This window comes from Colias croceus, chromosome 21, assembly GCF_905220415.1.
Source record: "Colias croceus chromosome 21, ilColCroc2.1".
NCBI classification, from domain to species: domain Eukaryota; kingdom Metazoa; phylum Arthropoda; class Insecta; order Lepidoptera; family Pieridae; genus Colias; species Colias croceus.
Genome location: NC_059557.1, coordinates 618,456 through 641,238, shown reverse-complemented (window position 1 = coordinate 641,238; position 22,783 = coordinate 618,456). Strand labels below are relative to the sequence as shown.

At 34.2% G+C, this 22,783-nt stretch overlaps 3 protein-coding genes across 6 annotated transcripts in view; 1 reads left to right on the top strand and 2 right to left on the bottom strand.

The window, feature by feature from the left end:
• Positions 1-6,195, top strand: part of LOC123701526 (dynein axonemal heavy chain 1-like) — a 56,313-nt gene extending 50,118 nt beyond the window's left edge. Inside the window, exons 82-86 of the mRNA XM_045649030.1 lie at positions 3,209-3,304; positions 3,923-4,053; positions 4,512-4,693; positions 5,280-5,409; positions 5,981-6,195. Coding sequence (XP_045504986.1) covers positions 3,209-3,304; positions 3,923-4,053; positions 4,512-4,693; positions 5,280-5,409; positions 5,981-6,195 — 754 coding nt within the window. The remainder of the gene's footprint in view (positions 1-3,208; positions 3,305-3,922; positions 4,054-4,511; positions 4,694-5,279; positions 5,410-5,980) is intronic.
• A 636-nt stretch (positions 6,196-6,831) lies between these two features.
• LOC123701435 lies at positions 6,832-11,067 on the bottom strand. 4 transcript variants are annotated; one of them, XM_045648911.1, is made up of 2 exons: positions 10,845-11,067; positions 6,832-10,522 (listed from the first exon to the last, which is right to left on the bottom strand). In XM_045648911.1, the coding sequence occupies exon 2, from the start codon at positions 10,505-10,507 to the stop codon at positions 7,205-7,207; it is 3,303 nt and encodes a 1,100-aa protein (XP_045504867.1). In that variant the 5' UTR covers positions 10,508-10,522; positions 10,845-11,067; the 3' UTR covers positions 6,832-7,204. The 4 variants fall into 4 exon arrangements, with proteins under 4 accessions (XP_045504867.1, XP_045504871.1, XP_045504869.1 ...); XM_045648915.1 differs by having other exon boundaries at positions 10,935-11,062; XM_045648913.1 differs by lacking the exon at positions 10,845-11,067 and adding an exon at positions 10,742-10,812 and having other exon boundaries at positions 6,832-10,520.
• A 1,536-nt stretch (positions 11,068-12,603) lies between these two features.
• LOC123701441 (apoptosis-inducing factor 1, mitochondrial-like) lies at positions 12,604-20,792 on the bottom strand. The gene is made up of 16 exons (XM_045648921.1): positions 20,583-20,792; positions 20,299-20,513; positions 18,680-18,823; positions 18,316-18,376; positions 18,089-18,225; positions 17,748-17,875; positions 17,290-17,477; positions 16,743-16,928; positions 16,198-16,350; positions 15,641-15,723; positions 14,917-15,042; positions 14,249-14,425; positions 13,743-13,870; positions 13,294-13,417; positions 12,966-13,090; positions 12,604-12,693 (listed from the first exon to the last, which is right to left on the bottom strand). Exons 1-16 carry the CDS (start codon positions 20,662-20,664, stop codon positions 12,678-12,680), a joined length of 2,073 nt encoding a protein of 690 aa, XP_045504877.1. The 5' UTR covers positions 20,665-20,792; the 3' UTR covers positions 12,604-12,677.
• Positions 20,793-22,783: the final 1,991 nt, after the last annotated feature.

Below are 22,783 nucleotides of genomic sequence, written 5' to 3'. Positions count from 1 at the left end.
TGCATTATGCATACATCTGTTTCACTGATCAATTTTCTTTAGGGCAATAAGTGATCAGCCTTCTGTGTCCTACCAGACCGAGACATTTTTTTTTTCTTCGTCTCCACCGGGAATCGAAACCAGGACCCCTCGGTTTTACGCTCACGCGTCAACCACTGTACCAAGGAGGTGGTCGCTCTGAATAGCACAAGCAAAATGTTTTCACTACAGCGCATATACAGGGTGTCACGGATGTCCTATCGTAGGCCTAATGGAGCATATAAGTAGTGTTTAACCTTCTGATGCTGTAAAAAATATTTAAAAAATCCAGTCGTGCAGGAAAAATTATCTTACAACTTTTCAATAAACTTTGTGTTCGTAACCCTAACTACGCGGATCATACTCGCGAGCGTTATACATAAGCGGTCATTGACCGAACGCGGACTCGAACGCTATGCTTAACCTCGAACCTCGGAAATAAATAGGTACCTACTGTTTGGATAATATTTTTTAGAGTATACAAAACACATACAAAAATAATCGTTTATTTTACAAAAAAAAAACTGAAACTGAAACTGACCGCGGTCGAGCTTATACTTAGACTTTTAATTTTACGAGGAAGTGTTCAGATTTTTCATGAATCGAAAAACTTCATTAAGCTAATACACATAACTACACGTTCCGTAAACAACAAAAAAAATATTTATCAAAGTTTTCATAACGATAAAAATAAAGTACGACTCCCTCAAACTCGTAAGTCATAACTACCTGTACCTACTTAGTTAAGATTACTGACAAAATAATTATTGTAATAAAACCTACTGAGTTGTGAAAGCTAAATAATAAATTTATAATTTATTTATTTAATAAAATAAGTCTAAATTATTAATAATTATTGATAATTATACGACCTTTACCTATTTTCCATTTGGGTTAAAGCTATTAAATTAATAATTATTAGTGAAAATGAATAATAATACTTTGATTTAAGAAATAGGAAGTATGTTTTACTTATGATTTTTCGTAATTAGGTAGATGTGTCGTAAACACCAATTACATGCACACGGTGTCATATTTACCAGAAGAAATCAACCTCTGTGAAATCAACGGTTTCAAAATGCAAACACTCACCTGATTATCATGCACAGGAATCACAGGATCGTAATTCGTAATAGGTACATACCTATTGCACAATGATGACGAATGATGAGTGACGAAGGTAAACAAATATTACATAATGTATTAACTATTAAATATTATTCCTACTAGGTACTCCAAATACCTATCAATCACTTCTTAAAATAACTAAGTAACATAAGAAAATCTCGTAAATACTTAAATGCATTATCATGGATTTATACAACCACTGCTTTAATAAGTTTAACTAATTAATAATTATTATAAACACAAAATAAGAATTTCGACTAACGAGTAAAGATCCCGAATCTCCCGCGCAGATCTATCACAGCCATTACGCTAAGACGTTTGGTGGAGAACTAACAATTTAACAAAATTTGTGCAATTATTAAAATGCGCGGACGCTTACACGTGCCGGCGGCGGTGTCTTTGTGCAACTAGCAAAGGTAACGCCCCCTTTCGTTTGTGAAATGCCGCCTTTTAAAAATACGGTTCCGTTGTTTATTTAATATTTTATTTTACTTATCTTTTTATTATTTACTTTCAATTTTCTTTTGTAACTACAAATGAAAAAACACAATCATATTTAATGTGAAATTATCATGAAATGATATTATTAAGTTTTATGCTGGGAAATAATATTATTATTTGATAGGTATTTAGGTAGGTACCTTAAGTTGCTATTTATACTCTAATCTAGATTAGGCGCCATATTTTAATTATTGAGTTTCATCTAGCAAAAGTTGAAAGGAACAGAATACAGATATTATTATGTATTCTAAATCATTCTTATTAAAGGTATTTTTACAAACATTTCCCTACGAATCCCTAAACTCGCATTGTACGTTTATTCGTATTATTATTGAAGTTTTCTTTCGGTGTCAAGTTGCAATCGTTTGCTTTTAGCCGTTTTCTGTGTTTCATCTGTGAGTTTCTGAGTCGGTTATGTCCAATACAAAAGTACTCTGTGGTAATGTCGTAATACGAACGTGGAGTATTAAAATGTTTGAGTTTGAGTACGGGTGCTTTAGTAGGTATGTTGTGAAGGTGTGTTTAGTGTGTGTGATAGGTGCATGTTGTATGCTGAAATTTCTACAAGTTGGTAGGTATGTACCTTATTTCAATATCATTGTACAAAAATAAATTAAATAATTGATACGCATGTATCTAAATAAAAAAACTAAGTAAGTAAAGATTAAAATATGATTAAGTATAAAAAGGGTGCGGTCAGAAGGCGATGGTACTAAGTAGGTAAATTTTCGTATTTTTGGTAACGAATAACGATAGTGTACTTGTGTATTTGTCTCGTATGTAACTCTAAAAAATATTATCCAAACAGTACTTAGGTATTTATTTTCGAGGTTCGAAATTAAGCAGTGCGTTCGAGGTCAATGACCGCTTATGTATAACGCTCGCGAGTATGATCCGCGTAGTTAGGGTTACGAACACAAAGTTTATTGAAAAGTTGTAAGATAATTTTTCCTGCACGACCGGATTTTTTAAATATTTTTTACAGCATCAGAAGGTTAAACACTATATGGTCCATTAGGCCTACGATAGGACATCCGTGACACCCTGTATACATACAACGTTCCGACATCATTCATCGGTATCTTAGAGGTCGGCCAGTCGAGTAGACTGATCGAGGATCCTCCCTTTTTCGATAGAGGAATTCCACTTTCCTTCCTCCACATGAGCATCACTTCTATCCGTCTCCTCACTCTTCCCACTCCATTATTTTCCTCTTCCTTTATTCTTTACCCCTTAAACGCAGGCAATGCATTTGCAGATACCCTTTTTTTTATAGTGGGGAAATCTTCCAAAGATACCCACTGCCCCCGGGGAAGGAGCCGTGGGTTATGTCGGATTCCTACCGACTAAAACCCCACTGTGTTCCGTCGAGCCGCTTTAATGATGGGGTCGCGGGTATTGGTTGGAATTCTTCCGCATACCTGCATCTCTAAATGCTCATAGGTGGTGGTGATCCACTTACAATCAGGCGAACCATTAGCTCAATTGTCCGCTCTAACATCAAAAAAACCGCTGAGCTGCGAATAACACATAGTAATGTTTTATTTTTTTTAATCTACAGCTACCCTGTCTCCTACAAGGAGTCGCTGAACACTGTGCTCATGCAGGAAGCCATCCGATACAACAGGCTGCTTGGTGTTATACAAAACTCACTCAAGTTAGTCATTTGACATTAATTCATTGCAATATAAGTAGTTACACTGTCGACTACTTTAGCGCGTAAATTATGGAAATGTCAGTATATTGTCGACTACTTTAGCGCGTAAATTATGGAAATGTCAGTATATTGTCGACTACTTTAGCGCGTAAATTATGGAAATGTCAGTATATTGTCGACTACTTTAGCGCGTAAATTATGGAAATGTCAGTATATTGTCGACTACTTTAGCGCGTAGGTAAATTATGGAAATGTCAGTATATTGTCGACTACTTTAGCGCGTAAATTATGGAAATGTCAGTATATTGTCGACTACTTTAGCGCGTAAATTATTACAATGTCAGAACACTGTCGACTATTTCAGCATTTAAATTATTGTATTACAATGCCCTGTCGACTATTTTAGCGTGTAAATTATTGCAACTTTATTGCCATAATTTTTTTTAAACTAATCAAAGAGAAGAACAAGCTTAAGATTTAATATAAAAAAAAGTGCAGAAAAAAATTCATTGAAAAATAAAACAAAATTAATCAATTATTTTAACAAAAACATATTCATGATAATCAATTTAAGTGTTTCATTAAACACACAAATCTACCCTCACGTAATCATTTCAGGGATCTGTTGAAAGCGCTCAAGGGTCTCGTTGTAATGTCGGAAGCCCTAGAGAGCATGGCGGGGAGTCTTGCCATGAACTCCGTGCCCGCCATGTGGAGCTCTAAAGCTTATCCGTCGTTGAAGCCACTGGGTTATTATGATCAATTTGTTTTATTTGTAGGGACTCCAGGGTTTCAAGTTCTATAAAATCATGCAAACACAAATTGAATTGGACTGAGGTGCTTGTGGTAATTCATTGCAAATTTTTTCACATTTAATTGCATTTATTTATGCATTTCTTAGGACCTGCATATCGAGGAAATTGCAAAGTTAACATTTAAGTTTGTTATCTTTGCAATTGCTTTTAAAGTTCATTTATTTGTCATATTATAATATTATTAATTTATAATAGTAATTGCAAATGCTATAAAAATATATTGATTTATATAACTTTCTTTCTTCAATTAATTCTTGGTTGCTGGTAAATTTTGTGGTTATGTTGTGTGAGGCTGTGTCCGCGTGCCCAGTGCCCTACATATTATGCTTGAAAGCATATACCTACTACTCTTGAAATAAATAAGTTCGTAATTTCCATGTGTTTGTGTGCAGCTGCATGGGTGAAAGACTTAGTGCTGCGCGTGCAGTTCATGCAGCAGTGGGCGGAGGGCGGCATCCCGCGCGTGTTCTGGATCTCCGGCTTCTACTTCCCGCAGGCCTTCCTCACCGGCGCGCTGCAGAACTATGCACGGAAACACGTGATCGCTATTGATACGGTTGCGTATGCGTTTGAGGTTAGTTTTACCGGTGTTGTTCTGAATTTTGGTTTGTAGACGTAGTTAGGGTTGGTTAGTTTTTATTAGTTAAATAATCTTTTGTCGTATTTAATGTAAGTATCTGCAATGTTCAAAAATTGAAAAAAGATTATGTTATGACTCCTTTCGTCTGACCACAGTGCACGACTTTTTTTGAGCAATTTTTTTGCTCAATTAACGACATCGGTCTCATCGGTCTATGTGCGTAATATTTTATAAACTGTAGCTTGTTCTGTAACTTTCTTTTTCTTCATTATACGTTTGTTGAATGTTTTTTTTTTTTTGAAGTGAAACTTCTTTAGGTGCTTTGAGAGTAAAATTTCAAGGTCACGTCATGGCAATACCGTTACATCCTAGAGTAACACGACGTTGTTGTTATCTTTGAATCTTGCCAAAGAAGTTTTACTTCTGACACGTGTGCCGCTCTTTTTTTTTCTTTATTGTCAATTTTCCACTTTCCACTACATGTTTTATCATTAATCTCACTATTGCTTTGTAATTGTACCATGTACCGTAAACTAAAACTAAACGTAAACTGTACCCTGTTGCCATGGTGACCGCCCAGCCGCTAGCGGGCGCTCCGGCCAAGAAGCCGGAGGACGGGTGCTGCGTGCGCGGCCTGTACCTAGAGGGCGCGCGGTGGAACATGGGCGACATGGCGCTGGAGGAGAGCCGCGCTAAAGAGCTGCATACTGGTCATGATTTTTATAAGTACCCGCAATTATTATTATTATTTTTAAGTTTACATGGCGCTCGAGGAGATCCGCGCCAAGGAGCTGCATACTGGTCTAGCGTTGTATTTTATAAGTGCCCTCAAATATTTGAGTTTTTGATATTTGTTTCTGCACACGGGTGACGTCACGTTTTGGTTTCTTCTCCCAATTTTTGTTTTTTTTTTGTTCGGTTTGTCTATTCGAATAATAAAAAAACTGTATTCTTAATATCATTCTACTTAATACTTGCATATCAGATTTTTTTAACTTGTTGATTTTTAAAAGTACTGTATGAATTATGAAGTAATTTAACGCGTTGATTAGGTGGAATTTATATCAAAATCATAATATAATTGTATTCTATGTCCATGTACCCTCATTCCAAGACTGTGAATTTTCTACTTCCTAATAAGCGATGCTTTTTTTTGTAATATTGTTCTGTTAATTGTTTTGTTAATAAACTATGCGAATTAAATAATTCTAAAAAGTGTATTTCAGAAATAGCACTACACTATAACAATAGGTTGTAATAACATTCCGTGTTACATTCCAGAAATGGCAATAATCTACATGAAGCCAGAGCAGAACCACAAGCTAGCGCAAGGTCTGTACGAGTGTCCCACGTACAAGACGCTCGTGCGCGCGGGCACGCTCAGCACCACGGGTCACTCCACCAACTACGTGATGACCATCGAGCTGCCCACGCACAAGCCACAAGCGCATTGGATCAAGCGAGGAGTGGCACTATTTTGTGCGCTGGATTATTAAATTATTGAAAAATAAAAATAAAAATTAATGGTTGTTTTATTTTTTTCTGGGAGGGTAGTTGTCGAAATGGTAATAGGCCAATCTAGCCACAGCAGGTAGCCTTGCACGGAAATACTTCTCGGAACGAAAACAGAATCGCAAAGGTGACCATCGAGCTGCCCACGCACAAGCCACAAGCGCATTGGATCAAGCGAGGAGTGGCGTTATTCTACGCACTGGACTATTAAACAATTAAAATTGATGGTTGTTTTTTTTTTTGAGGAGTTGTAGGAACGGGAGAAATAAGAATTCATGAATGAACTTACAGTACCTACAAGGTGCAGACGCACTGGATCAAACGCGGAATGGCATTGTTTGAATGGCTTGACAAACATTAAATTAATTTAAATATTTTTTAGTTCGAATTGTAGGGTAGTTGTAGAAATTGTTGGATTTAATTGAATACCTAACTTATAAAAATTTAAGACGAGCATTTAAATAATACTCGTTACTCGTTTGATTTTGGAGAAACAGAAATAGGAGGCGTATTGAAGAAAGAGAAATAAAGAGCTTGGGTATTTAGAAAAAATATTTATTAAAAAAAATATTTTTATCACATTTTGATTACTTTTATCACAGTTTTAAAACTTTAAATATTTTTATCACATTTTGATTACTTTTATCACAGTTTTAAAACTTTATTTTGTATCTTCCAGCTTCAGTAAGATTGACCGAAACTGTACCAAGGCCTAGGCGAAGAAAGTTGAAGGTGCTGTAAGCACACGTTCTTCTACGTTTACATAAACACATAATTTGCTGTACGATTATGATTAAACTATATAACATTTATATACGCTTGTGTATTTATTAAAAACATAAAAGTTTTGATTTGTATTATAAATTTGTTACTACTTACCTCAATTTTCCTCAATAATTTAAATGAAAACAAATTCGGCAGTCTCTCAAGTTGGGTGAAGGTGCTGTGCAGCAGTTACAGTTAAACATTTATATAGACTAGTAATTAATATACTCAAAATTTATCCTTGTAACTTAACTGTGTATACGAAAGATTGTTATTAAGACATAAGAACACCTTTGAATAATTCGCTTTAACTTCTGGTGAGGGGTGTTGTTTAATCCTTTCAAACAATGCCTTTTGTCCTTCAGGATCCACATAATCATCATCGTCGAAAAAAATGATATAAAAATCATCTACATAAATAGTAAGTTCCATCACCAATATATGGATTAAAATGTCAAGATCTGATGATAAGGTGATACATAGATCCAACATACAGTTGTACAATTTATATTGAGTAGATTTTATCATACTAAATTCATCAAGCATTATCTGTAAGGCGTGATAAAAGAGTTTCCAAATGCTCTTGTCGTATGTAGCGACATCTTCAGAGAAGATCTTTATACATATTTTCGATAATCCCTGCACAGCTTGGTTGTGAACTTCGCCTTCTTCAAGTGAATCTTCGTATTCGGAAAAAATGTTAAAGTATTCCACAGCTAATTTTAACTTTGTTATCATTATATAGTTTTCGTTAACTGGTACGTTGTTTTGAAGGCTATTCAAAAGAAGTATAATTATAGCTGGAGATTTCCTTTTATTGTTGCTACACGTAAATAACCTTTTGCAAAATGCAGTAACAATATTGTTAATATTGTATTGAACCAAAAGAAGCCCACATGTTTTCCTATTCCACATTTTGTACGCACAGTCAAAAACAGGGGCTATTATTGTATTAAAATAAATTATCTGTTCGTCTTCATGTTTCGACGTAAACAAACACGAAACGAGAATGTCCATGTGATGATTATTTAATTTAGTTCTCCATAATCTTTTCGTAATACAATCTTCAATCATTTCCGCTAAAAGATTCTTGTCAAGATTATGCATTGAAAATATATAAGACATCATAGGTACCCTTGGAAAATGTTTACATTTAGGTTGCAGTTGCTTAATTAAATCGTAACATTTTGAACTAAACTCACTACGGATCGATAAACTCAGTCTTTGAACTTTGTTAGGCAGTTTTCTTAGAATATCCTCGTCTGTTACATCTTCCAATAGAACCTCCAAGGAGCACCATTGTTCACGAATCACATCCAAGTAGTTACAACGAATGTTCCACTCGTTCTTTGTATATTTACTAAGAGAATTTATATACATTCTAATTATTTCTGATTTAACTGAAGTGTAATCTGTCTTGTGCCAAATTTGAAACACTAACTGCTTCTCATCGTTTCTACTTCTCTTTGAGAAAGCTACCCAGACACATAGTTTTTGTAAAAGTGGATTATCTTGTAAAATGAGGAAATTTTGGTCAAATTGATGCATAGGCATACTATTTAATATAGAATTTACTGATGCCATAACGTCTACCATACACACATCTTTCGCATATAACATCGCCATATTTAACGATGGTTTGGGCCGGCAATAATGTATATTTTTCGCTAAATTCTTGCAAAGGAGTATATCTTCCACAGACCCTTTACTAATAAGGTCATCATCTGATATTTGATTTTGAAAAAAATCTATATACTCTGATTTTGTTAAAAGAAAGTGAAGACCTATTATTGAGGACAGTGTTTTTAGTCTTGCCATGTGTAAACTTTTAAAAGACAATGCCAGTGTATTAGGCCAAAATGTACGTATTTTACAATAAAAGTTTCGATAAGTTTTAACACCAGTAGAACAGGCAAGAACTTTGTCCTTTATCCTGAATAGTATTTTTGGGTCATGTTTTAGAATATTGACACATGCTTTAGAATCAATTGCTTCACATGCTTTAGAAAAAATTAATTCACGGAATAAAGCTTTTCTCCAAAATTTCTTTCTATCATAAATTTTTTGAAGACCATCAATACCTGAAATGCCTTGTATACATGAGATGATAAATCTAATTTTATTTCCTACAAAATAGTAATCATTCAAATTCTTACCCCAGTCATCAAATAACTTTACAAGTCTTTCCATCCATATAAGTACTTCCTTTTCCTTGTTAGACAAATTTCCAACTTTGATCAATGCAAAATTCATCAAAAATTCAAATAAAAGTTTCTTTTCATCTTCATTAAATTTGGTCAAATCAGATTTAAAAGTGTGAAACTCAAAATCCGACATCATCTCTTCAGATATATTTTGGTTTTGCATAATTTTGTATGCAATAATGTTTCTTATGTATAATTGCAGGGTTTTATTCCTTTTGCAATATTTCTTTATATTTATTTCCTTAAAAATGTCATTGTATATGTTCCACAACTCCATATTAAATCTATGTATTTTAAACCTTCTACCGACAATGTTGATAAAATGAAAAGTAAATTTGAGATTATTCATTATTTCAGGTAAATTTATCTTAAATTCCTGGAGGATTTTGCTACATAGGATAAAATCATCAGTATCACAATTTATCAATTTGGAGAGCAGTTCAGTATGGACATTTGGTTTTAGTATCTTCTGTTGCCTTTCTGCATTAAAAAGAGAGCAAACATCTGCATCATCAGCATATTTAGTCATAAATTCATTAAAATAATCCTTATGAATATATTTTACAAAACATGGTAAATCAATGTGTTTAGCATAATGATGAAAATTAAACATAATTCGATGCGGACAAGTCTTCATTGCTAATTTAGTATATTTAGGTTTAAAATCTGGTAAATGTTCACTCTTAACCGAGTCTAGAATATCAAAAAAATCTTCTCCATACTGTCTAATAAGAAACAGTGCTTTGGTAATCAACGGGAACTGTTTTCTCTGGCTGTTGCAATAAATGCGAAGAACTTCCAAATTATGAGAGAATAGTTTCACCAGCATGTGATCCGGTATCAAATAAATTAAATTCTTTAACTTTGATATAAAAAATTCTGATGAACAGTATGGTAGAAACTTTAAGGCTAGATCAGTATTTTGTAAATATTCAAAGAAATCTTCATATCTCTTTGGATTTTTTAAATTTAACCGTACAGATAGCATCAGTTTATTTTCTGCTTCTGTCAGCATGAACGGTAACAAATTAGTGTGCAAATAATCTGGATTAATTATATGAGCATATTTTGTATCAGTTATAAGCCAAGTAGAGTGTTTAATAGCTCTTGATACATACAACATATCCTGACACTTGAAAACTTTCAAAATATATTCTACATTTCTAGTGCGACAAGCAAAATCTATTTTGAAAAGATTATTTATATCTGATTGATTATAATCTATGTCTTCCAGCTCCTGTTTTGGATTTTCTTTAATAGCATTATGCACCAATAAGTTAAAGTTTTTATGTTTGTCACCAAGTGTTTCTCCTTCTACCTCTTGCATGGTTACTTGAGATCTGAAAATAATAATTTCACAATATAAGAAAATGTGTGGTAATTATGAAAGAAATTACAAGAGCACAATATATTAGTAATCTAATAAACATTCAAGGAAGTAAAAAGAGTTTCATTTGAAATTATCTGTATTTTATAGGTAAGTAGATTATTATAATTAAAAAATAAATAATATTACACCTTGATATGACCACAAAAATCCTATAAATAAGTATTTGAATACCTCTGGATTACGATGCTTAAAATTTTGATCTTCTTTTGGATAATCAATTAAAATGGTAAATTTAAGTTATTATATAATATAATTTAACAAGTACAAAAAATGTAAATGATTTCTACAATATATTGATTTACACATAAAAATGAACTTCAAATGAATGAGGAAAATTGTGTTTGAAACAATACACCAGTTTAATATTTCACAAACAAACTCCAAACATGTTTTGCTGACCAACAACAATATAAGTGTAGCCCACTTTGTATTTTAATTTCCCTATAAAACTGGACTTTTAAATTAAACAACATTTTGTATTGTATTATTAATTATTAACTTAAGTCTGTGAACTTATCATTATTCTTTTCATCTTGAAATGTTTTACATGGGTAATTGAATAAATTATAAAACCAAATAGGTAACCAGTAAATAATTAATATTGTTTTAAAATTTAAATTCTAATTTGACATTTGACAAGTGACAGTCTGACATTTGCGGTCATCCGTGTTTTCCCTTAGGGCGTTTGTCCACTACAAGGAATTTTACGGTCCGGCATTCCGATTTTTTACGGTCCGGTATGGCAAGCCATTAATCTAAATTTTTTTGTACTAGCTTGTGCACTATACGTAGTTTTACTGTCCGACATTTTACTTTTCCCTATTCCGGATGGTTTTTTGTGTCTACGAGTTGCTGTAGGTATAATGCCCGAATGCCCACTTGCTTGGATTTTACTCTTTTTACTGCATATGCCAATTGAAAGCAAGCTCTTGTTTTACTTTCTTTTAGTTGGCAATGAGATTTGAGAAGTCGGTATTGTTATTTTATATACCTATAAAAATTTAATTATTATCTAAGTAAGTGTTGGTAAGTTAAAGTTCAAGTGGGAATAGCTTTAGCTCCTCGTTACCGATTAAAATAAATAAGTGAAACACGCATTCTAAATCTCTTACGGAACTTTACTTTTTATTACAACGAAGTAATATAATATTTCACCTTCTATATTTTTTACTCGTTTCTTGTAAAATGCAAAAACAATCATTTATGATAGCATTATACCGCCAAACTTCCTTCAACTGTACCCGCACTGATCCGAGTAAAGACGGACAGGTGCACAAGCAATTCATTGGTTTTTTCATGCCACACCGGACCGTAAAAAATCGGAATGCCGGACAGTAAAATTCCTTGTAGTGCACAAGCGCCCTTCGAGTGTTTTCCAGTGTTTTCCACGTAGATGGAGAATGAACTAAGAGCCACAGATCTACTGTACTAGATCTGTGACTAGAGCGCAATAAGCGGCATAATGCACGTTGAATGTTCCAATTACAGCAACGCTTCGCATAATCGAGCACTCTTAAAAGTAAAGCGCGTGAATTGATGCGTGCAATCGATTTATCGTTAGTAATTATTAAATGTTGGAAAAAAATTTAAAGCATTCGTTTCATTGTAGTTTTTTCGAAATAATCAAAGTTAATTCAAATTGTGTTAAAAAAATAAATATAAGTATGGATGAAGGTAAAAACATTGAAAAAAATGTTAATGAATTAATAATCAAAATCCAAATTACTTAAAATAACCGTAAATAGTTTTCAACCAATTATTATGTATACCACTTTATTTACACATTAATGAGGTTATTGCTAACTCTGTGAATATTTGCCCCGGGTGGGAATCGAACCCACGACCTCTGGCTTGGAAGTTGGAAGGCATGGCCACTACAAACCAAGCCAACCGGTCAGTCAATTGAGTGGCTAGTTAGTTTGGTAATGCCATCTGTGAGCTATGAGGCTGACACAAAGAGAAAAAAATTAGATGTTTTAGCCAAGCTTTGGCCAAGCTATAACCAATAAATAAAAATACATTTTTTCGTTTGTTTTCTATTTTATTTATCATCCACATTTAATACAATACATTACATTGTCTATATTTCACCGTCCATGCAGTTAGCTCAAAATTCTCGCCAACTGTGAAAGATAGAAAAATAATATTTAGTCAAGTTCAAAGATTTAGTAATGATTGAGTAGGTATAAAGATAGGTATAATTGATTTTGCCTTCGTTTATAATATGAAGTTTGTTAGAGAGCGATCGACGATCGATACAATAAAAAAAGATATTTCAATTTATTTTTTGGAGAGGAAATGTTCTACGGCAGTGTTGCCAAGTTTAAAATAGTACTTACAGTATTATTTAAAAAAACTTGAACATATTATTTAAGTAACTATTGAAAATACCAACTTTTTAATACAAGGGCCAACTTCACGTAATGCCTCTTCTGGTTTGTATTCACATTGAGTCTCCGGGAATCCTAGCAGTTCTGATATCTTATTAATTTCTTTATACGTGGGCCGCGCTCGAAGTATCTAAAACGTAATGCATCATGATTAAAACATAGATTCTATAAATAACATTACACTTAATTCATTGAAAAACTAAAATTATAAACCCCAAATGTCCAAAACTGAATATGATCTCTACATTAACATCACATTTTAATCGAATATACTTTAAAAAAATTGAACTTTGAACTTTGAACGGTTACACCAAGGTTACAACTAACAAGTACCTCAGTGGCGACATCTTTCCTGTTTTCCATTGGTGGCATGTTCCAAAACACGATGCCAACTATGGTCTCATCGCGCAAGTAGTATAACAGACCTCGCTTGTATCTGCTTTGGTACTCGTCTGACCTGCCGCATGAACTGAACTTGAATTTCTATGCGACATGATAATATTTTGTCGTCACGACATAGTATGAACGTGCGATATGGACGCGGGTTCGAATCCCGCAACTTTTTTTATTTCATCTCAATGTAATTACCTAATTAGAAAATAAATTGTAAGCGTGTAATTAATTTAATTTTAGATAGGATTTTGATATTTCGACTGCACATTTCCTTTTTTTCCACCTGTGTTATATTTCCCAATTTCCTTGTTATTCTGAATTCTTAACACAGCTTGGAAACATAATAACTCCCACTCCTAACAACCACAAGGCACTACAAACTAACACACTTCTTATAGCACGGCCGGTCGCAGACTTCGTTGCTGACGTTCTTGGCCTGCACCTGCGGCTTGGACTCGTCGCTGCACGGCTTGAACACGCCCACCGTCGGCATGCACGCGCCCACCTCGCCTACCACCTGATATTATGTTAATTTCATAAGTAACTACCTAACTCAGTACCTAACTCAGTAATATGATTCATAAAAAATGACTGTTTTATGGCTTGAAAGACTGAGTCTATATTCGAACCTAGTTTTTTTTATACACTACAAAGGAGCTATAATTACACACAAGTCACTCAACGCATCAACGTGATGACTTTTTATATCGATCTAGAAAGGGAATCGGAATCGGAATTCGGAAAAGGAAAAATCGAAAAGCTTTCATGGATAAAATCTGTACTTAATCTGTAGTTTCTCATGCCTGAATATTTCCAACCCTTCATCACCGATTCACCAACGGTCAAAAAATATTTTGTTTTGCAAATTAGGTAGTAAATATCATGCATATATCACCTCCATATCCAGCGAGCCCTCTAGCGACACTCTAAAGTAGGGCTCCACGTTACAGGCCATCCAGTACCCGGTCATGTTACACCCAGCTATGTGGCCCTCGTCCGCCGCCGGCCCGTAGTGCTCCATGCGGAGGCGCGTGTCCTTCCACTGCGAGTAGATGCTTGCTGCGTCTCCTGCCTTTGTAAATGAATAAATCATCCAACAAATGCGTACAAATCCTCCCCTTATACTTTTAACTATGTCATTGATCGCATGGGTTGCTTGGAAGAAATTGCTTGAAGCAATAAAGCCGGATTTTGCATCAAATGTCCTCCTTTTAAGTAAAATTTGTATTTTCTCTTCTGTGTGAAATTAAGATCATAAATAAATGCTCAAATTTATTTAACAACAAGTTTTATCATATTATTGCAAAGTAACTCAACATGTTGCTGGCAACACTGCGTGCTGCAGAACTGATAGAGCATTTTGAAAAGTTCTCATCGTAGGTGCGATAAAATTTAAACAAGGCTTCTAGCAAAATTATCGATTAACACTATCCGAACTTCCGCGCTAACTTTCAGCATGTAGGACATCATGTCAGACGCCAAATATTGCCTAGTGAAACGCGGCTTTATGAAAGCAATCTCAGTATGATTTAAAATAAATGAACACGTAATAAAGATACATACTACATAGAGATGCGTCCTGGCTTCCATTTCAGTATTGACGAGAAATCCGCCATTGACCGGGTCAGTTTCCAAGTAAGAAGGTTCCGCCATCTCTGTACGAGGGTCAGCTCCAACACACACAAATACCTAAACATAATTAAAAAAGTTTTTTAAGTACGTCATTTTAAAAATATCCAACACTTATAGACCGGGAGATACTGACACAAAATTTCGAGTCATTTGTAACAGGATGGCGGTTCTACAGGGGTCTTAGTACGCAATGACAAAAAGAAAAACGATGGTGTGAACGCTGGTACCGGCGGTTTAGTCGCGTGGGCGTTAGTCGAACTCGTCGGAAAATAGCGAAAGTCAAACGATTACGAAAAAACTAGATATTTATTGGGTCCATGTTGCGTACTAAGACCCCTGTAGAACCGCCATCCTGTTAAAAAGGACTCGAAATTTTGTGTCAGTATCTCCCGGTCTATTAGGTTTCATTTTTAGATTTACATTAGTCATGGCAATTTTCTCGGGTTATCAAATGAGCAAAACTCAATGTACCTACTTATGTGTGATTTGATTATATCTGTCCATTCGAATCCTTATAGAAAGTTGGCTTACGTCTTAATATCAAAAATAGTTACCACAATGAGTATATGTATTCGATTATCTTTAGGCATAAGCTTCCATTAATATTAAATTAATTACGTATAAAATATTTTCACAGATGGCACACATTGCTTACATAATCCGTGACGAGTGACGACCCGTTGGATAGAGTCAGCTCTAACCGTCCGTCGGCCGACTCGAATGCGTCGTACACTTGAGCTACAAACAAATAAATTAGATCTACATATAATTTGTATTCTATAAATTTTATAAAATAAAGACTCAAAATACACTTGTATTTAAAACGTATTTTATTATTTTACTAGCTGCGTCCTGCAGCTACTTCCTATCCTTCATAATTCATATCCTTGTAAATATAATCTTGATAAAAGGTAGTCTAATTTACCCCGTATTACCTACATCAGTCAGTGAACGTCTCGTCAAAATCGGCAAATTTGTTCGATTTCTGGAACGTGTTTGCTGATGTTACCAGAACAAACAGACAGACAGAAATAAATTGTGTATACATCCATATTATGCATTTAGTAAAAAGCGGTTATTTTAATTTATTGCAAACAGACACTCGAATTTTCTTATTAGTATGACAACAGACTTTGGTGGCCGTTGTCAACTCAAACATCTATCTATAGAACTGATAGGTATTGAACTACACTTGCAACATATAACACTAACTCTGTCGCATGCAATCGACGCCTTCAGCCCGGATCTTCTCCGCAGCCCACTCGCCCAGGTACTCCGGGATAATGCCGCCCAGGATACCCCTGTCCTTGTAGATCTGCACCAGTTGGATTGGCTCCTCATGCGGAGGTCGTTCTACCACTTTGTCTGTTGTTTTGTTCATATCAATTTTGATATGCAAGGATACGTTGAATATTAACTTGCTACATAGATCGATATATTGTAATATAGAACTATAATCATATTTTGTAATTGTAGGTAACTAGTATTTTTATGAAAATGCAAATTTTTAATGATACAAGCAGATTATGAGAATAAAACAAAAATTAGATTTTATTTATGAATGAGGAATATTTAACGGATCAATAATACTTACGAGTCAACTAAGAGCACCATTATTCATAGCATCTCAATATAGAGACGTCTAAATTATGTATTATTTATAACAAGCTAAATTTAAATCACATTACTTATATAAATAGCAACACAGTCTAAATACAAACACAGCTAAAATAATCTGTAATACTAGTTAAACTCACTCATCCTGCCCAAATGCCAGGCCAGCTCACACCCGAGGGGTCCGGCTCCGATGATGGTGACGTGCTTTGCTTTCTTCACTTTACGGAACGCGATCTCGAGATCCCGTATTGTGCGCAACGTGCATACTCGATCGCGCACCGCTTTTGGAGCGTATTTGAAGATGGATAGGTTTCTTGGCTTAGAACCTAACAAATAAGTATGTATAATGTAGTTTTTAGCTACTAGAAGACTCATATTTACAAAACGTAGGTAATAATATATAAGGTCTTATCATTTATAAATGATATCTGTGAAGCATCTATACAAAGGCATATTATTATCTACTTATGTAGACAGAAGTAGGTACGAAAAGGGAAAAATAACACTCGTATCAGGGAAGCCTTACGTAGGAAAAATATTTTGCTTCTTCAATATTATTTATTTAGGTACTCACATAAGAACACATTACTAGTAGGTACCTAGATACCTATACGAGATATCCTTACATACGGTTTTAAGAATTTTACAATATTATACGTTCTACTAATATTTAATCTTCCAACTAACCTGGAGCCAGCAAGCACCTCTCATAGTATATCGGCTGTTCCCCGCACATGGTCTTCACGTACACCACGTGGTCGTCCGCGTCCACGCGCAGCACGCACCAGCCGGTCGCGATGGACACAGCTGGACCGGTCTTCTTGCGGTAGAACTTTATCGGGTCCAGGAAGTGCAGGCATTCCGCTAGGTACATTCTGGTGATTAGATTCATTAAGATTACACATTTGGAATGCTATGTGTAAATAATAATTTACTGATATAACTTGTAAGTTATTCGTAACTACTTAGTTGAGAATAAAAAAAATGTATTCGTCGTCTAGTGATAATACAGAGTTTAATTGGTAACTCATTATAATGATTACATAACGCAGTTAATTGTATTTCGTCCGGAAAATATTTTCTTGCCCTTTCGCCGATTTCATGAAGCCGATAGGTATATCTTTTACATTATTATAGGTACTTACGTGTGTCTCTTCCCTTTTTCCACGTAATTCAACTTGAATATATCAGGCGGATCCACGTTCCACCACATGTGTTTGGACATCGGGGGTCGATCGTACGGCAAGCAGTCTTCTTTCGTTATGAAAAATACCTGAAATTACATTCATTCAATTTAAAAAAAATGTAACACATTTAGTGAATAAAAAGTTCTCGTATTCTTTCTTATAAATCGTTTCTATTTGACTGCCACTGCAAACTGAAAAGAAAACCTTAAAAAGTTAAAAGCATATTAAAACTATGTTTACACAAATAAATTATTTATTAAGTAATTACTTTTCCAACGTACATTTATTATTAGCTTTACCTTAGCAGTCTTATCGTGTTCCATGATAGCCTTATAAGCCGCCCAGCCAGCCGCCCCCGTACCGACTATCAAGTACTGCACACACGCCGGCAGATCCTTGCAGTGAAAGGGCCTTTTTATTTTGCGACGAGGACGCCCTTCAAACCAAAGTTTTTAAGGAATATAATTAAATTAATAGAATTAAAGATTATATGATGTATATAGCATTAAAACCGCCAAAAACTTACATATTGGCACGTTTTCACCGAGCTTCTCTTGCATTTCTTTATAAAGATACATTTTGTATAGCTGAAAAAATACATCGAGTGTGTAGAACCAATGAATAACTCAACTTATTATAAATTAATATTTTCCTACGTCTGCGATACTACGATAATGTAGTTAGGTATTTTTTCAAGTATATTTTTAACATAAAAAAGACGGAATGTAGCTACAATTCAATTTTAGAAATTTTTTCTCAATGATACGCGTTAGCTTTTTGTTTTCAAAACAGCCAAAATACCCAATTTAACATATCTACTATACTAGGTACCTAAACTTTCAATTATTTCGATAGTTATTCAAATTTCAAGCGAAGATCTATTTACATACAATGCCCATAACACTGAAGAAAGAGCCGAGAATCCACACGTATATCCACGGAAAGGGCGGCGGCGGCGGCGGCGGGCAGGGCGGCGGGTCAGGCACCGGTCGCACTGAGCAGGGCCCTTTCGTCTTCGCGCAATCCAGCATTGGCTTTATAATGAGCAAAATATTACTTAGTCTACTTTGCATGTGAAATTGAAATTTGGAAGATGAAAGTGTTACATAGTATTATGTTTTATCAAATTTAGCAAGACTTCTTTATTCATTTTTATATCTTTCTTTTAATATAATTAAACCCTTTCGAAATGTGCACCTATGTACGTTTGTCGTTTACTATAATATTTATTTATTACATAAATCAATTTCCTCATTATCGTGGTGTGTGAGGTAGAGTGGCATAAAGACAAAATCTATATCTTCAACTATCTTATTTGTTTTAGCTTGATATTTTACCTGCCAATTTTATCTTTCAATCTTAACGTTGATTTTATTGTAATAAGATAGTTATACTACCTATCATCACAATATACTTAATTACATCCCATGAGTGTAATTTACATAATAATATGAACCTGTGTGTGACCTTTTCTATTTCTAAAAGCTCGATTAGATTTTCAAAAAAAAGAATAAACATAACTAATATTTAACAATTTATTAGACACCAGGAAACATTTCAGCAGTTTTATAAATATTGAAACATTGCGGAAAGAAATCAGAGCCCGATTATTGCGGTGTAAGTTCTTTTTTAGGTAATTCTGCTGCCTGCTCTTCAGTTTGTGCAATCTCATCTTTTTCAGCTTGTGCCAACAGTGAAAGCCTATCCAATGGCTTCCATGGTTCATGGAACGCATATTTATATTTATTTTTGCCATGATAACCAAGTCTAGGTAGGGTATCTTGACGGTCATCTACAGTCGTAAATAATTTCTTATTGGGCTTTTCTTTCCAATAATTAGGATGGACAATCGGGGAATCGAAGAACAAATCACGGACACCAAAACCTGTGTGCGATGTGGTAATTTTATCAGGCCCCTTGAGAGCATCTTCCGTTGGGACCTCCTGTTGAAAAACGTCACTTTTAAGATAACAGTTTAGGGACATTATTTAGTGCGTTTGACGAAATCTTCTTTACGTTAACAAACTTTTAAAATCTAAGCCATGTTCTGTATGGCATATGACTGAGGTTTGAAATATTTCAGGATGCCTTCTTACCGAATGATCGGTTAGCGAGCATAGCACAACTGATACTCGTATGTGCCAATCATTGACATTTCTCCCTCTCCTCTACCAGACTTTTTGCCCCTGCCGAATAGATTCTTCAGGAAACCAAAGAAACCTCCGCTCTCTTCTTGTTTCTCTTGCAACTCTTCTTCACCGCCTTGTTGCTGTTGGTAGCCCTGCTGGTATCCGTGTTGGTACTGGTGGTGCTCAGACTTGTTCTCGTCTTCGTGCTGAGGCTGGTGCGTCCACAGCACTCCCGTCCACTGATGAAGAAAGTACACACTGGATTTCATTAGCTTAATATCGCGTCGCGAGTCGGGCTCTGATTTCGTCTAACGCACTCAATGGAAATGTTGCAAGGAGTCAAGTACGAGTAGTTTTTAAGAGATAAGATAAATGTATACCTTTGCATTGCTTGGTGGTAAAGGGGGTACGACAACGTCGGGTACTTTGATTCTATATGGATCGTAATTAGGGGGCTGAGGTTCTCTAGGGCACTCGCATCGCCAGGCTGGTGGGGGAGGATCTGACTTCGGCCACGGTTCAACCCGCTTTCCTTCTGCCTGAGGCACATCGGGGCAACATTTCCCTTTGTCTTTTGAGTAATTTCTATAGGAACCTATAATAATTAACACATTTAACGAAACAATATCAGCTCTTTCTTTAACATATTTTTTACTGGCCTTACCGATACTGTTGCATCCAAGTGACAGGACTCCCTGGTTAAAACTACGCATGTGAGAACAGTATCTGAATGGTATGTTCAACATTTTGTACAAGTTCTGAGTTATATACGAACACAAAATTTTTAATTTACTTGATTTGCGAAAAAATGAATTGTTTACATTGTAATTTGGTTTGGAAATTTGTACATTTTGACTAAATAAAACTATTGACGTCGATTTGAATAATGGAATGAAAGATTATTTGTTTTTAAGAAGAAGTGTCTCTAGCATGTGTGCATAGAGGTCGCATTGTCTTGAGATTTGTGAGGAGTTGAAATGGTGACCAGTGGGTGACCACCACAGGTGATCACAAAATAAATAGACCATGAATTGACTGTCTGGTTGTCTGGAGTTCAAAACGTTAACGCTTCAAACACAGAACAGAAAAAGAAACTTGTTTTTACTGTGTTGTGTTACAGATATAATAATTAATCATTTTTAATAGTGTGTCACTATTTGTATAATATTATGTGAATGTATGCGTGAGCTCAATATCATACCACAAATGTTTTTCTTCATACATGCGATGTGCCCGCGACTTCATCCGTGTGGAATTATTTATGAAACTAGCCTTAGTTACGCCTTATTACAGTTACCAAAATCGGTCCTGCCGTTCCAGAGATAACTGCGTGGTAGCGGTCGAGAAATGCATGCAATATACTTTGTTACTATAATTTATAACCATTAATTACCTCAAGATTGTACCTTTTATGTGAGTGTGCCTTTATGGAATTGTTGTGTGGAATAAAAAAGATACATATTTAAAATCGCCATTTATTCACAAATTGATTCAATGCATACACACATTAAAGTATTTACAATACTGTAAACTGTTTCCTTACATCTACTACACAAGATATTTTCACAGACAAGATTACACAATTATTTCAAGTACTTATAAATGCCAGTTTGTGGCGCAATTGAAAATTTCTACAAAACAGATTTTTGACCAAAAAAGCAATGACTTTTTAAAATTTTGGGGTTTTTTCTAATACTTTGCTGAATAAACGTAATTTTTTGATGCAAAATTACTGATAGATACTAATATTATAATAAATAAAGCGCCATCTATGTTTATTGATTATGAAAACTAGTAGTGGCCCTCATGAAAATTATAAATACGCTTAGAATACGTTGACGATACAAGTTTAAAATAAACATATTTACATTAAACATTTATACAAATGTACAAATATACATTGTACTTATTAAATTAACTTTCGATGCAAAAAATTATATATCGTCAAAAAACTAAAAAGTTAACGTTTAAAATTATTGTAACGAAAATCATTAAATTAAAATAAACGCATAAAATTTTCACATTGTCAATAATATTTTGCACCCAAAGTTAAACAAGGCTTTATTATAAATTTAGATATTTGTTCTAATAAAAGACTACCCATCTCGTTCTAGCACAATAAGTTATAAATAAGTTAGAACGGACAGGCATGATTTTTGGTCAGTCTTTAAAATTTTGTTTACAAGAAAATATACTTGAAATATGAATCGGACCATTAAAAGAATAGGAACATATTTTTAAATATGTTGTTATTAAACTATTAGATATTATAAATAATACATTTAATTTTAAATCAATGTACTTATTTTATATTCTTATTACTATTTCGATAATCTAAATTATTAATAAAGATAAAGGTATAAAAATAACCCGACAGTATTTACAAGATTGTTTTAGAAACATAAGTCTACTTATAGGAAAATTTAAATAAAATTAAATACTTAAAATAACAAATAAATTCATAAAAAATATTAATAACGAACAAAATCTAGAAAATCAACAATTTCGTAAAATCAAGGTCACATAAAAAATAAATTGACTTATTTAAATACATAAACACTAAGAAGCATTCATATTTGCTTTTTACACTTTAACATTTATATTTCACACCAATAACATAAATTCATTTATTTATTACAATATAAATTCTTATTTTCCTATGAACATGAAGGTATTTTTTTTTAATTCGATTTAGATGAAATTTCGAATTCATACAGATTATGGCTTATTAATGAATATTAAACATCTATTATATTGTTGTTTTATAAATAACTATCATAAATTTACAATGTCACATAGTTACAATCTCGAGAAATATTTTTTTTATCTACGTTAAAGGCCTTAAGAACAGTCCATAACAACACT